At 57.9% G+C, this 16,094-nt stretch overlaps 1 protein-coding gene across 13 annotated transcripts in view; it reads right to left on the reverse strand.

The window, feature by feature from the left end:
• PEBP4 (phosphatidylethanolamine binding protein 4) overlaps positions 1-16,094 on the reverse strand; it is a 79,980-nt gene that overhangs the window by 6,655 nt on the left and 57,231 nt on the right. For all 13 annotated transcript variants that reach the window (XM_027803727.2, XM_027803725.2, XM_055696403.1 and 10 more), the window contains 2 exons: positions 2,082-2,127; positions 524-640 (listed from right to left, as the gene is read on the reverse strand). In XM_027803727.2, the coding sequence (XP_027659528.1) occupies positions 524-640; positions 2,082-2,127 (163 nt within the window). The remainder of the gene's footprint in view (positions 1-523; positions 641-2,081; positions 2,128-16,094) is intronic.

Genomic DNA, 16,094 nt, shown 5'->3' on the forward strand with positions numbered 1-16,094 from the left:
GGCAGCATTTCGGGAGGCAGCAGCCCTGTCCCTGCACGGCGCTGGGCGGAGGGGAGCTGGGAGTTGTGTCAGCCCGGTTTGAGCAACCCTTTGCTAAACCATCGCCACGGCTGATCCTTATCTGCATGCTCTGAGGTGGCGGTGAGGCAACTCCTGTGGCACGGGGAGGGGGGGGCGATGTGCCAGCAAGGACTCAGCCCAATTTCACAGCCGACGAGATCTCTCCCTGCTCCCGATCCCGCTAGCCAGGCCGTTACCAGCCATTTTGCCGAGGGTTTCTGCTGCCTTGCAAGGAGCGATTCTATGATTCCATGACTCAACGCCCCAGCCATGTCCCGTGTAAGGATTTAAGTCCCTTTGCACCAAACGAGCATCCTTGCACCAAATGAGCATCCCCGCACCAAACGAGCATCCCCAGCCTGGCACTTTGGGTATGTCCAGACACATGGAATTATCCGTACCCCCAGGAAAGCCCCTCAGGACACGGCGTGGGGCCAGGAGCGACGGCATGGCAGCTGCTTACCCAGCGAGACCCGCTCCTCGGGGCTCAGGGCGATGGCCTCGTGAGCTGGCTGCTCGTACAGGCGGAGCTGGTAGCGGTGGTACCCGCTGCGGGGTGGTGGCGTGGGCCGGACGTAAGCTAGGGATGCAAAAAGATAACAACGGAGCATCCTGCCAGTGGTACCCACTTCCCACCATAAGCACCACCTGGCTCCAGGTGGGGATGGGCTCTCCCATGGAGCGCTGTGCACCGAGGCCCCTCACCACACGTGGGGCTGGAGGGAGAAAGCGCTCAGCCGCTCCAGTGTTTCACCAGCGAGAGCAGCCGCTGTGCCCCCAGCAAACCTGCCCCCTCCCTTATTGCCGCCTGGATCCCCCCCCCTCTGCCCAGGGGCCAGCTCCTGTTTTCCCTCTCCTGAAATAACCTGCCCCCAACCTCCCACTGCACCAGCCACCGCCCTCTCCTCCTCCTCCTCTTTCAACTTCAGAGCCCCGGGGTGCTCCTTGCCTCCGTGCCAAGGGCCTCCTCCTCTCCTCCATCACCCTCCCCACCCCTGCACCATCCCCACCGTGCCCCCTCCCCACCCCCCTCCGCTGGGTGCAGCCTCCCTTGGGTATGGCCATGCTGAGGGGGACAAGCCTGAGACCCCCAGCACCCCACCAGTGCGTGGCACCTCTCACCCTCCCAGCTGCCCCGTGGGGTCTGGGGTGCCTGGCACATCACTGGCTGGGCTCCAGCTGCCGGGCATTGAGGTCCTCCGGCACCCAGCTTTGGTGGAGGAGGGTGCTCTTGCGGTCGAAGCAGCGGGTTCTCAGATGCTGGATGGCCGGGGTTGTTTCCTCACCTTGCTGCAGATGTTCAGTGCGCAGGTGGGCACATCCCCGGGTGCACGCTGTGCTGCATGCATGCATGCATGCCCTTAACCCAGCCTAAGTGGGAGCCAGCAGCGCACAGCTGCCCAGATGTGGGGTCTGCAGCTGGTGCGAGGCACAGGGGCATCAGCACTGGCTGGTCGTCCCTGGGAGAGGACATCCCTGGGGCGAGACCCCCAATACACGATGCTGGCAGCCGTCCTCGCCCTTGGGGGGGGATGGGAGGATGTGATGCTGAGGGACAAGACAAGCCCCTCCAGGACTTGTTCACCTGCAGCTGGGTGAGCCCCTGGCCCCTCTCCCCCGCTCCCTTGGGGTGTAAACTCTATGAGCCGTGTCTGGCCTGTTCTGAACTGAAAGTCTTTGTTCGTGCAACATCACAGAAGTTGTTGGGATTCACCCGCTTTTATCTTGTGTTTTTCTTTTTGATTGTTATTTCCCCCCCTCCGCCCCCTTTTTGCACTGGTTTGGAGCTCATCCAGCTGCTGGGGAGTTTTTTAACCACTTTTGCCTCTAGAAAAATAAGAGAAAAAGTGGCTCCTATTTCAGACAGCGCCCAGCTGCACCCTGCGGGAGCCCCTCGTGTCCCTCCCTCGTGTCCCGCTGTGCTCGTCCCTGCCAGGCACTGCCAGCTCTGCCACCGCCTCCTCACAGCTCCCAGCCTGGGCTGCAGGAGACCCCCTCCCCACGGCGGGGGCTGCACTCACCCGTCAGCACGCGCCCTTGGATGTCCCCAGTCCGCAGATCTGCACCCTGAAAGGACAAGAAAAGTGGGGTGAGGTGCTACCAGGACCCTCAGGAGAAAGACATGGGGGGGATGGACACCCCCCAGCTGCACCCGCTTCTCCCCAGTGATTTGTTTTCCAACATTTTGGGTGGGTTTTTTTCCTTGCAAAGGTCTTTAGGGAGCAAACCTTTCCGGGGGACATGGCTGGGCCTGGGGGAGTGGGAAGGAGCATGTTGGGGGCTTTGCTTAGTTGTTTGGGATTTACAGGCTCCAGGCATGGTGCCCTGGAGCACAGGAGGTGCTGGCACCACGCTGTCACCCACAGACGGGGACCATCAGTGATCTGGTGATCTGGACCAGTGATCCAGGCTGTTGCACACCGGGAAAGCCACACTATCCCCGTTACAAGCCTCGGTGCTGCCTGGCACATGGGTATTTGGGAAGGGTGAACCGTGCCGGCTGGGAAGTGGCCAGCAGCGGAGGATGGTGGCAATTTGCACCAGTGTTCCCACGGCAAAACTTTGCTCCATCATGGTGGATTTGCTCTCAACCAAAACTCCTGCCTGGCAAGTAAGCCCCACCACCCGGCAGGCTTGGCTCTCCATCCCTGGCCTGGGACGCTTCCCTGGAGGAGGGAGGCTTTGCCGAGAGCGCCGAGCATCCCGCCAGGACTGGATTAATGGCAAAGGGACAATGGTGGGAGCTTCGGCCGCATCCTGGCCCCGCACATGCCACATCACCCCTGACCTGCTGTGCTATTCCTGGCCGGCCCCCACCTCCCACCGATGCCGCCGCCAGCGCTTGTAAATCCTCTCCTACAGCACCCGTTATTCCAGTCCTGCCCACACATGCGCCGCTGCCAGGGCTCCTCCGTCCCAACCTGCCCTGGGAGTTATTACCCCGAAAAAAAGATGTATCAGATAACTGCAAGCAAAAGTGCACGCAGGGAACATGGTCGGTTCCCCGGCTCTTTGGGATCAAAGCTTTGCTTTCTCCAAAAAGCAACCTGCTTTGCACTGAGTCACGGCTGTGACAGCCTCCTGCGAGCTGCCTGTGGCGCAGCAAAGGTCACTGACAAGCAGAGTGCCCGCTCCGGTCCCTGGCTATCAGCTCCCCGACGTTGGCTCGCCACCTTGGCAGCCAGAGCTGAAAATATCCCGATGACAGAGAGGTGATGACTAAGATTTCGGGCAGCGACTGGCACGTTTGAATGCCTTGGCTCACGGCGGGAGGGGAAGGCAGCACGCAGGCTGCCGGGGGGAGAAGCACCCGGGGGTGTGCCAGGGGGGCACGCGAGGCCGTGGGGTTGCACTGGCTGCTCTCTCCCTGCCGAGTCTGCCCAGATGTGCGAGCACAACCCGCCCAGATGTGCACGCCATGCTCGCTCCATCCAGCTGCGCATCACCAGCCCACCTGCACGTGCATGCCCGCTCAGCCCAGACGATCCCCGTGCCTCCTCCACCCAGATGTGCACATCTGCCCTACCCAGCCGTGCATGCCCAGCCCCTCCAGCTGTGCCTGCTCCCCCAGCTGTGCCGCTCTGGGCTGCGGGGCCAAACTGGCAGAGGCAGCTTGTAGCAAACCCCAAGCTCGCCATGCGGCCGGGCTGGCTGCCAGCCCTCGCTCTTCAAAGGCAGGGACCGAAGCTTTTTTCTGCTCCTGGTAGGGCTGCTCCCGTGCGGGGACCTCGCTGCTATTCCTGGCTTTGCCATGGGCTTATCGGGAGAGGCTGGGCCTCCTCCCTGTTTTCCTGCCTGCTGATGTGGGTTGCCTGCTCGTCCTGAGATGCAGTGGGTTCTGGCTAGCCCGGGGGATGGGAGAGTCAAAGGATAAAGCTCCTTTTAAGAGGCAAGAACAGGAAGAGGGCGGGAGGGAGAAAGTAGGGACTAGCACTGTAAACCCTGCCTTTTTTTTCTTTCTTTCTTTTTTTTTTTTTAATAGTAAACAGCTATTCTGGAAGCAAGGGAGCAAACTGCGGGAGGGGATGGCAGGGTTGGGCGTGCAGGTCCTGCTGCCTCCCCGGGGGATGAGGGGACCTGCAGCTGGGGAATGGGTTTTTGCTAGTGTGGGGGCAATGGAGAGAGGAATCAACCCCCCCTCCAGCTCATTGCTCCTCTGTTGAAATGCCAGCAAGGGCGAGGGGAGCATCACACGCCGGCGGCCCCTGAAGATCCCTGCCACGAGCAGAGCTAATGGAGGCTGATGAGCTGCCGTGTTTATTAATGCCCTTTTATGAGAGCATTAATAGTTCCTAATGACACCATTTGAGCTTCCCAGCCTTTTATCTTCTCTTTCTCTCTTTCCCCCACCGAGGACACAAGTGTAGGAGGTGGAATTCGATATTTCCACCCTCCGGTCTGTGCTGTGTGGTGTCAAGTGCTCGTGGGGCACGGGATGCTGCTGGGGTGTTTGCGCAGAGACCTGGACAGCTTTAAAAATCTGTGCCACACAATTTCTGTGCCAGGAGCTCCGCTCTGTGCTCTTTTCCTTGGCCAAAAGAGTGGAGAAAATTATTCCCCCCCCCATTCCTGACAGCCCTTTGCCAAGCCAGACACGGGCCACACCGGCAGATTGTGGCCAGCCCTCCAGTGTTGCCTGCTGCACGTCGCAGCGTAGGGCGGCGGGGAATAAATAAATACAAATAAATTAAGAAGGCAGTGAGTCACATTTTGTTTTCCTCTTGATCTTTTTTTTTTTTTTTTTTTCCCCTTTCCTTTCTTCCCCTTCTCCAGAACGTGTCTGATCCCATCAGAGAGGAGGGGAAAGGGATAGGTGGCAAGCGCGCCAGCGATTCGCCCGGGCGAGGACGGAGGGTTATGGAAAGTGGGTGTGGGAATCGGCACAATCGCTGGCAGGGGACCAGGACAAACAGATGACGGATGGGACCCAGGGCTGTGCAGCAGAGCGGGGCTGGGCTGCCGCCGCCTCGCCAGGAGCATGCCCCAGCCTGGCCCCGGGGACCCTAGGGACCCCATGGGACCCATCCGGGTGCTGGGGGGCACGTACCATGGGGCAGTGGTCGAGGTGCCGGCCTGGCAGCGTGCTGATACGATTAACCAACAATTAGCCAAGTGGGGAAGTTAATCCCCAAACCGGGCTCCTCCTGTGCTGCTCGCTTACGGCACGCTAGCTTGACGGGGGGAAGGCGGCTTCAAAGCCGGCACAGCCAGGAGCCCAGATTTGTTATTCTCTCTTTCTGTGATCTTTATAATGAGGTCAGGATTTATGAATTGGCTCTCGGGAGCGCAGGGGAGCATCCCGGGAAGGGCAGAGCCGGCGTGATGGCAATCCAGCCTCCTGCAAGAGGAGCGGAGGCTTGAACATAAAATAAAGGAACAAGATGCTAATTGCAGCTGGATACGGATCTGTTCAACCGTGTCCTTGCAGGGAAGGTGCACACTTCGGTTTTTCCTCCTCTCCACCAAAGCCAGGACCAGTGGTGAGGATCGCTCCCACCCCAGCCCCCAGAAACATTCAGGCTCATCCTGCTTTCCAACAAAAAGCATGTGAGAAAAAAAAACGGTCCAAGAGAAACTCTCCCTCCAATTATTTCGGCATGGAGGGAGGCCATGAGAGAGCAGGGCAGGGCCCGGCGAGCTCCCAGCACTCCCAAACTCTGGCATTTCCCAGCTCAGCTGCCCGTTTGCATTTTAGTTCACTTCCACGCCGATCCCTGCGCTGGGGCATGGGATGGTCCCGATCCGCCCCGGCTCGCCCACGCCACGCCGACCCTCTCCCTGCCGGCACAGCTCCATGACCACCCTTGCTTTCCCGAACACTGTCAAGCTGTGGTTTCATGCCCGAAGGAGACTGTCAGCTCCTACCATGCAAATTCTGTTTTTATGATAAATGTCACATCCCGTTATGCCAGTGTTGTTATGCCACTGAATCGTTGTGTTCTTTCCATCGGGAAAGGAATTAGAAATAGAAAATACAGGGAAAGACATGGAAGGAGTTCGTGGAAGAAGATCGCACCGAGGTGGGGATGTCACCACTGGCCAGAGAGGTGCCTGTGCTGCCAGGAGGGGAAGGGCATGGTGGGGAAGGGTCTTTCCCAGCTACTGTATTACAAGAACAGTGATTTAACAGTGGATTCCCAGGGCTGCGAATGACTTAGAGCAGGTGACGGTGGGAAGAGACCCCATGGGCTCAGGGCAATGGGGGCTTGTGGGGAGCAAGGATGCTCCCCAGCATCCCCAGCCTGGGATGGCCCCGTATGCCCAAACCCACCTCTGCACCCGCTGCACCCGCACACTTCGGAGGAGAGCAGAGCCCCCTCCCCACTTTCTGCACTCGAAATGCAGTGGTTTGGCTGTAAGAAGGTTGCAATTTTTGGCATCGCAGCAGAGCCAGCTGGTATCAGCATGGTATGCCATGCACACTCTGGCTGGTATCGCACTGCCCAGCCTGCCCACCACACCGGCTGAGCAGGAAAATCAGGAGGGAAGCCGGGAAATTGAGGATTACGGATGCCCTGACGCCCCACACGTGCTTTTGACTTCCCAGCCCTTGTGATGCAGTTCCCTGCACCCCTCCTGCTGCTCCCTGGCATGTCCCAGGGGTGCCTGAGCACTCTCCTGCTTCGTCTCCATGTGCTCAGCCCCAAGCTGGGAGAACCACGGTCACCTTGCTGCAGAGAGCAGGCTGGGGGCTGCATCCCCGACGCCGCAGATAAACCCACACCGGAGCCCAGCAGAGCACCCAGAGCCGGATCCCATCGTGCCCCAAATCCAGAGAAACCTCTCCTTCCTGCTGGAACCAGACCAGCTTTCCCAACCCCAGATGTTATCCTCAGCCTCCTGCTCTCTGGTGCTTCCCCGTAGCCCCAGTTCCCGGATCCTCGGGATGACTCAGGGCCCTGGGCTTTTGCTTGGAGCCAGTTTCACTCCCTTGATGCAGCTGGAGATGTGGCACGGGTGACCCTGGACCTGAGGCAGAAATGATCCCCAGCATCTCACCACCACCGAAAGATGGGTACCCCACGCCTCCAGCCTAACTTTCTGCCTGGCTCTTAATTGTCCAGCTGCTTTGCTTTCCATGTGTGCAAATGACAGGAGATTAATCTGCTGCTCCAGAGCCTCCTGCTCCTCTCGGCAGGCTCCGGCAGCGCACGGTCCAGCACCGTGTCCCTGGGGACCTGCCGAGCTACACGGGGCCGGATACATGCCATCACCCCAGCTTTGGCTGCTAATCCCCCGTCACCCAGAACCCAAGCCCATTATTTTAATTCCCTTTAAATCTCCTGGAGTTGCACCATTCCGGGTGATATTTGCCTTGTTCATTGTCAGTCTGCACATGGAAGTTTGATAAACTACATCTCAGCTACACGCGGGCATGGAAAGAGTTGAAAAGGTGCATTTCTTAACGCAGATCCAGAACCTCGGCGGGTGGAAAAGCTAAATCCGGGTGGATCGGTACCGCACAGCCGGTGGATCTGCCTGTTTGTGGACTGACACAGCTACAAGCACCGAAGCCGGGTGTTTCATACCGGCATCACGTCAGGACGCTGTTTCTCAGTGGGCACTCACCGCCAAAGAGATGGTGCTGCACAAGTATACACCAACGCACTACCCAGCCTGACCCCCCAAAAATAAACTGGGGCTCATTCGAGCCCCTGGGAAAGCTCGCTCGGAGTCCCCGGGGGTCCCCAAGGAGAAGAAGCAGCTTGAGGGGTCCCGTTGCCACCCTTGGTCCCCGAGGGAGGCACTGCTCTGCTCAGGTTGGAGCAGGATGGGGTGGCCACGCTGGGATGTCACCGCTCTGAGAGCCTCTGCTCCAGCTCTCCGGGGTCAGCATCGCTGACGATTTACCCCGATTGCTTTTAGGGTTATTAGGTAGCGATTACAGCTTCTTGGCGTGGCCTGGCTTTTCTTCTAGATCGCTATAAAAGGGGAAGGCTACCATAAAAATATATTAAAAAATAAATATCGGGCACGGTTGTAATTTAAATTAATGCTTGTCTGATACACCCTTATGCCCCAGGGAAGGACATGCTGTAGGGTTATTAAGTAAGCAAAATAAACATAAATCACCTCGGTGTTTGGCTCTTTGCAAGGTTTTTTAATCTAGGAGCAGGAAAGCAGCAGAGACAAAATGCTGCCTTTAATAACTTGAACGGTTCAGGATCCGCACGTTGCAGAGACCTTCGCTGGGCTCCTGCCTCGCTCCTAGAATCTCAAGGCTGGTGTTTCCAGTGCCAGAACATCCCATTTCAAAAGAGGGAGGCTCTGCTGGGTGGATTTCCAGCGAGCGACAGATACCTGCCTGGTTTAGGCGTTGCTGGCACACACGCTTTGCCTATCTGCACCTTTCCCTAACGATCTAGGTGAGGGGTCCAAGCCAGTGGGGTGGAGGCCGTGATGACACTGGGATGGTTTTGAAACTTCAGCCTCTGTTGAAAAAGGAGGTTTTGTGTTGTTTTTTAAAATGTCTGTTGTATTATAGAGGCAGAGAGTAGCTCTGGGATGGGGGGGAATGGGATGCAGGATGCTGGGCTCTGGCCCCAGATGAGCAGCCAAGGGGCTGCAGGAGGGCAGGTGAGATGTGGCTTTGCCAGGACACTCACAGCGTGGGTATAAGTGATGGATCTGGGTGTCGAGGCTGGCTGCCTTGCCAAAAAAAAAATGCATGAAGGAGTTTTCCTGCTACCCCTTCTCTGCCGGGTCCGTGGCAGAGAAGCGTCAGGGTTTGTTTAAGTGAGCAAATTGCACCAGCTGAATAAGAAGACGATTTCAAGCAGGTTATGGAAAAGGCTGTACATGCTCTGATTGCTGTCTACACCGTCTCTGCCTTGCTTTCGTTCGCGGTGGCTGAAAGGCAGAGCAGCAGCGGGCAGGCAGCGGCACATGGTGGGGGGGGGCTGCCACCTGACGCACCCCAAAGACCCTTTCGGAGAGCGTTGCAATCGCGTCCTGCACGGTTACACCCCGTCTCCCAGCCCCTGGGCCTCTGTTGTAAACCGGGATGATAAATGATGGATGCGATTGCTAAGAACAACAGGGATGTTGATAGCAACCCCAGGGGCGTGTTAGGAAGCTGCATGGATGCCGGGCTCTGCGGCTGGCTGGATTTAATATCCCCGCGGTGTTGCAATTGCGGGCGAGCTCACGGAGGAGCTGGCTGCTGGATGAGTCACCCTGACCCACTGGCCCGGTGCTGCTCCGCAGAGGGGAGGGCTGGGGTGGCCTTCATCCCACAGGCAATCCAACCCAGACCCCCCGTCAGTATCCCCTGCCTCCTCAGTGCCGGTGGGATAATGACTGATGCTGCATTGCTGGGGCGGGAAGTGGAGCTGGGTTTGGAGGAGGAAGAGGAGGAGGAGGAAGGCCTGAGGATGGCTCAGGTGCGGGGGGCAGAAGGGGAAGGGCGGTTTTTGCACCTCGCCGAGTTTTTGCTCACTGTGGCAGGGTGGCACCGCTCAAAACACGCTGCTTGCAACACCGATTTTCCCAGCAGCCGCTGGACCACACCTGCATCGCTCCGCGCAGCTGCGCTGGGCTTTGGCACAAGCCTGGTCCTTCTCCAGGAGGTCCACTGGGATCTGCCCCCACCTCAGCCCATGGAGCTGGGGGGCAGGTGCCCCTCGATGCCCCCAATGCTCCCAGCTCTGCTGGGGCATCCTCAAAACACTGCAAAAACGCCAGAGAAAGGTGCACTAGGAGAGGTTTCAAAGCCATGAGCAAAGCCCCCAAGATTTCAACGTAGGGAACAAGCTTGAACTGGCCAGAAAAAGGGCTGGGTAGGACTGAGAAGGTCTTTTCCATCCCAAGTCTCTACAGTTCTTCAGAGTGGAAAACTTGTTTGCTCTGCGTGCGTGTAGCTTTAAGATGAGCTTGCTTTTCCAGCAGCAGATTTCCGGTAGATTCTTGGAGAAACACCAAATTTTGCCTAATTCAGTCATTTAAAGGCCTTGTAGCCCAATTCTGTGTGGACGAGAGCGGAGCCTGCATTGAAACCTTCCTGTAGGGCCAGGCGCAGGACAGCCCTGAGGATATGCCCATGGGGAGACTGCCAGCTGCTTTGCCTTTGGGGGTGGGAATATATTGGCTTCGGCGGCTGCAAAGTGCCAGCACGTTGCCAGCACTGCCACCATCCAAGCAGTAGTAAACAGTAATAAACACATCTGTGGGGCACGTGGGCTTGAACCTCTCGTGCGTGAACCGCACGTCCCTCTGCGAGGCACAACCAGGCTGGTGGAAATGCTCTCAGCATCAGTCTGGTCCAAGGGGAGGAGGGCAGGAGCCCAGGGGGTGCTGGAGGCAGTGATGCTCGGTGCACAGGGCCCACCATGGCTACTCTTAGACGTGATAGGAGGCTTTTATGGATGAAAATATAGCCCTGGCACCTCGGATGGTGCTGCAAGGCTTTAGGAGCACAGAAGAACCTGATGGTTTCCAGCAATCCCAAAAGAAGCATCCCCTCCCGCCTCTCCGGGGTGGTCCTGCACTTCAGAGTGGGTTTTTGTACTGCTGACACGATGCAGAGGCCGGATCCATGTGGATGCACCAACAACAGCTGGGGTTGAGAGCCCAGAGCATGAAACCTGGGAGGGGGGTGTTGAGCCCAGATTTTGGGGGGTGATACCCAGCCATGAGTACCACCCCGGTGGGCTGGGAGGCAGGATGCTGTGTGCATCACTCCCCCAGATGCTCCAGGGATGCTGCATCCCACCCTGGCAGCCAAGCAGGGGGGAGCACCTTGGGGCTGGAGAGCGGCCGTGGGTGCACGCACACGCCGCAAACCTCCCCTGCAAATTCCTCCTCCCTGGGGTGTCTGATCCCCGGCCCAGCCACCTTCCTGGGTGCGGGGGTGGATCAAAGCCCGCGCGTGCCAGCCCTGCTACCGCTCTGGGCCAACTTGGCTATTTCGGCTTTGTTAATCTGATGGGAGCACTGGGGAAGGAGCGTGGGGTTGGGGGTTGATTTTTTTGATTTTTTTTTTTCTTTAATTTTTGGTTGTTGTTGTTTTTCCTCCTTCCGTTGGCCAAATAGCATCCCCTTTGCATCTGATGACGACACCCCCGGCTGGGACTCGCTGGGAGGGGAACTGGCTGTCTGGCCCCCGCCAGCGCATCCGGGCTGCCGTGGGCTCGGCCTCGCCGTCCACCCCCCCACCCCTCCCCACCCCCAAAGCTGCTTCCTGACAGTGGGACTTGGCAGCACTCGGAGGGAGAGTCCAGAGCTGCCCCTGGGACGGGAGAAACTCCAACAGGAAACATCCTTTGCTGGAGCAGCGCAAGTTCTCCCTCCTGCGTGCTATTTTTTGGGGGGAAGGGGGGGCGGTTCTTGCAGGATGAGCGCTTTGGGATGCTGACGAGCCCTTTGCATTGATTTAGATGATGAGAAAGAGCCAGGCACGCCTTCTCGCCAGCGCTTTTTGCTGCTGAGCATCCTATAGCCCCCGCCTCAAGGCAGACCCACACTGGGGTTGCTGACCCCCCCGCAGACATGCCCCCCAGCAGGCAGCAGCTGCCTGGGAGCCGGAGTGGTACAGGCAGAGATCTGGCATTGCCTGTCCCGAGGATGAGGGGTTAACGGCAGCGGTGCTGCTTTACTGCACAGCTGGCGGGTGCTCAGTGCTTCGCTGCCAAGGCTGCTCCGGCGGTGCCATGGACTTCCCTTTCTTCCATAAAAGTCCACCGGATCCGGGCTCCCATGGGATGCTCTTGGAGCGGGAAGGAGGGGGCCGAGCTGCCCTACCTGGGGCACATGCAAGCGCCAGGGGCTGTTTATGCAATGCCCCGTGCACCTCCCAAAAAAACCACCTTGGGAGCCAGCACTCACCCTGCTCCCTCCCCTGGCTTGGGCTCCAGAAAGGGAAAACTCATTTCTGACATATTTTGGGGGCGGCGCGGCGTGCGGTGGCCCCGTTTCAGCCCAGCTGGGCGAGCACATGGGGAAAGCCAAGAGGCGATGGTAGGGCTGGGGCCGGGCAGCGCAGCCACGTGCTGCTGCTCGCTGCATTTCAGCATCGCTCAAACAGCCCCGCTCGCACCCGGGCTGGGGCTCAGACCCACGGCTCCTTGTCCAGCGGGATGTGGAGGTGGTGGAGAAGCCGGGAGAGAGGAGAAGCAGGGGGGATGTTCCCCCAGGGATATCCATTGGTGCTACCCGGGGCTCTTTCCACACCATCTCCTTGCACAAACCATGCTTTCCTGCCACCTGAGGCTGGGACATTCCCCCCTCCAGCCCCAACAAGAATCGCTCCTCACCTCCAGCCCTGATTATTTTGGGTTATTTGCGGGTGGCGGTGCAAATATAAAGACCAAAAGGTCCCTTCCCAGCCCTCTTCCCAAACTAAGGGGCCAAAACTGCATTTTCCCAAGTACTCGGCTGGAGCAGGAAGGATATACGGCGACTGCAGGAGCTGCTGTTACCTACAGGGATGCTTGAGCTGGCCCCACACAGGCAGCACAGCCTGCTTTCAGTTCAAACCCCACAGGTTTAGGACCCAGCTACATCCGAACTCCTCCCCAGCCTACAAGCAGGTCCCTATGTTGGGGTGGGAGTCCCTGCAGCAGGCTTGGCGGGGGGGACCTGACCCCACAACCGGCTCACAGCCTCTCTGGCTTGCAAGCAGCACGATGCGAGCCCTGTATCAGTTACAGCAGCAGACAAGATGTCATCATACCAAGAAGCTGGGGCTTGCATCAGAAGTGTCTTGCAACGAAGAAAGCCAAATTTTTACAGGAGAGGCGCTCACGCTCGCTCTCATACACACACACACACACCGAGCCTCGGTAATTAACTTAATAGGTTTCTTACAGAATGCCCCGTGAGTGATGCTCAACATATTCAAGTGTTGACAAGACGGCGCTGAACCCGACGCCTACACAACGGGCAAACCAGGCACTGAGCGCAGACACACCTTCATTGTCTGAAACTTGTAGTAAAACTCCAAACCCGCCCTTGTGAAATGGGGAGCCGAGCAGATGGGGCTGCGTAACCCTTTGCCTGCTGGCACCCGGTGGCAGAGCCCAGCAGGATGCGTGCAAAGTGGTGGCGGGTCATCCCCAAGAGGGAAAAAAAAAATTATGAGCGTCTTGAACAGGTTAGAAGGCACTGTGGGTGTTTCCGTAGACAGTTCAGGGTGTGTTACGGGTGGGATTCAGCCCATCAGGACCATTTGCTGAGCAGTGAAATAAATCAGCGGCTTTTCATTCATCTATAAAAGTATTCACTCCTTAGAAATCTGCCGTAAATCCAGGGGAGGTGAACACGGTGTTGTCCTCCGGATTTGCTCCAGGTCAATATTTGAGCCACTAATAAAAAAAAAAAAGGGCTGAGCATCCCCTGGCAATGCTGGACAATCTCTCCCTGTGTCTCACCTGGATTTGCCCAGTTCCCAGAGGAGACATTCCCTTCCCTCTTGCCTCCAGAAAGTCTTTCCTATAAAGGGCACAATTCTGGCTCATTTGTGCTTGATGCCATGGGTGGCCTCAGCCCCCCACCCGAGGAGAGCCAAGCCATGTCAACTCAGCACCGTGGCCCGACACCAAACACCCTCCCGAAGAGCCAACAGCACCCATGGTCACCCAAAAAATGAAGAGGTGGTGGTGGGGAAAATCTCTGGAAGAGGGATTAATGGGGAAACCTGTTTGGATGGAGATGTTTTGTAAGAGGCAGCAGAGAGCCATCTCCCGCTGACTCGGGGTGGGATCTTGAGTCAGGAAAATTGCTTAAGAAAGGGTGGTCGTTTGTACAGGTTTCTCCAGGTTGGGAAACATTCTCCCAGCGGCTGGGACCCGCATTGTACAACGCGTGGAGCAATCACCAGCGCTGTCATCATTATGCTGATGAGTTCCCAAACCCGTCGGGCTCACTCAGCATCCCCACCGCCTGGGTCTTTCTGCAGCTGCACCCTCTCCCTATCGCGTGGGGATCGGCTCCGGCTGGATCCGAAGGGAAAGTCTTTCAGCGGATGCTGGCGATGCTTCATGAGCCTCGCAGCACCTGCCGGAGCAGGCAATGGGCTCATTCCGACATGTCGCATTGGCTGGAAAGGTTTTCAGCTGTTTTAGAGGAAGGGGGGGCTGGCCTACAGCCGGGACACAGGGTTTGGGTGGCTCCATCCCTGCCTCCCCATCCCCCTGCACTCTGCAACCTCAGGGCAGGCGCAGGGCACTGCCGGGATGCGGGAGGTGTCATTATCCCTGTTTTAAAGAGAAGTAAAAGGTGTTTCAAAGATTCTGCTCAACTGAATTAAAAGCACCAGGACTTTGGGCACTGCTGGTTTAGGGGATTTCTCCACTGGGAGCATGCAGACCGCATCCGAAGGGCGCGGATGCTGCAGTGATGCTGTTGACTGCAGGCGAGACCCGGGCTGCGGAACCGAATTCACAGGACCACGGCGTGCAAGAATTAAGGATTTTGCTGGGAGTTAGCTCTGTATTGTCAGGGAATTAAAGGTTTACCTGCGCGTTGCAGACAGAGCTTTAAAGGTTTTACAAACACATTAGATTTACAGCTCTCTGAAATTTCGACACCGTTGGGTTTACCCCGCCAGGGAGGATTTTGACCAGGTCGGGACAGTTCCTCTGATGAAACATGTGCTGGTGGGAACGGCAGTGGAAGCTGGGGCCCAGGCTTTGCCCACAGCCACGTGGCACCCGAAATCAACCCCAAATCCTGCAGAGAGCCTGCCTCGGCTCCTGCGGAGATGGAGCCAAGTGTGATAAAACCCTAAAACAAGCCTTGCCCTGCCACGCAGCGTAAAGCCATTGATTCAGCGTTCACTGGAAGAAGGAGTCTTTGCACTAAAGTCTCTTTTTGTCCCCCCAAAAAGCCGCAGGAAGGTTTGTGGGAGCTGGAGCATCCCTTCCAGCAGCACCTCTGCCAGCAATGGGTGCTGGGGGGCTTCCCTCAGCCCTTAGAGCATGTGGCTGAGGTGAGACCCGGAGGGGGCTGCAGAGCAGCGAAGGCAGCAAGTCCTGCACACCCCGCAGCACCTTCCTGAGAGCTTTGAAGGGTGAAAACCTGGAATGACACAGGGGAAACATGTCCCAAACACTCTGCAAAGCCAGGGCTACGCCGGCTGCGCTCTGGCCCGCTATCAGCTGCCGATCAGGTGTTGCGCGGCAGGCAATCGCAGCCTGTTGCTTGCCTCATGCAAGCAAGGCCAGGCAGAGGTGCAGGAGGTGTGCAATGCCCAGCCTGGGGCTAGCAGGCTCACCCACACACTGGGAACTGGAGCTCTTGAGCTCTTGCTTGTAGCCCGGTGCGAGGATGAGCCCTGATGGCAGGCGGATAAGGCTGCCCTTACGTAAGGCTCAGGGTTGTGTGGAGGATGCGCGGCGGGAGCAGACTTGCTCTGGTCCTGGGCTGCCTGCAGCATGGCCAGCCCAGCCCGGCCGGTGCCGATGTCCCCGGGATGGATCTGGCCCCACATATGCCCACACACGGTGGGATGTGCAGCACCATGCACCGGCAGAGCCAGCGGGAAGGAGACCTGGGGGTCTGGTCCCCTGCTCTGTCCCCCACACTGATGGTCCTCTCCCCATCCGGGTCCCTATGGCCGGCTGCTCCCCCCTACTCCTTTGGTACAGAGAGGTGCAAAATAGGTTGTTGTTCACGAGGGCGCTGGTGATTATTAATAATAACTCAGCTCCTTCGTGCTCCAGTTTCCTCAGCGCTTTGGCAGCATGCCATCGGGGCCCAGTGATTTAGTGCAACTTAATTATTCCCAGCGTTTCATCACCTCTTGTTTTTGATGTCTGTGTCTCTGTCAGTGCCTCACCTTCGTGACTAAGAGAGCCAGAGAAACAAACTGCTGGAAAAGGGAGAGAAAGGGGGAAAAACCCCAAGCCGGAGGGTGTGGAGCTGCTGCTCGGTGGTCAGGCAAGGAAGGGAGGCTCAGGAAGGCATCCCATGGGGATGCTCGGTGGGTCCCCACCATGGTGCAGGGCCGTGCATGGGGATGCAGGCACAGGGAGCCCTGCCATGGGGTGCAGGGGGCTCTCCCCCCAAAACACCTGTGGTTTCAAGCCTTGGCAGTT

The sequence above is a fragment of the Falco cherrug genome, chromosome 18 (genome assembly GCF_023634085.1).
Source record: "Falco cherrug isolate bFalChe1 chromosome 18, bFalChe1.pri, whole genome shotgun sequence".
Classification (NCBI taxonomy): Eukaryota; Metazoa; Chordata; class Aves; order Falconiformes; family Falconidae; genus Falco; species Falco cherrug.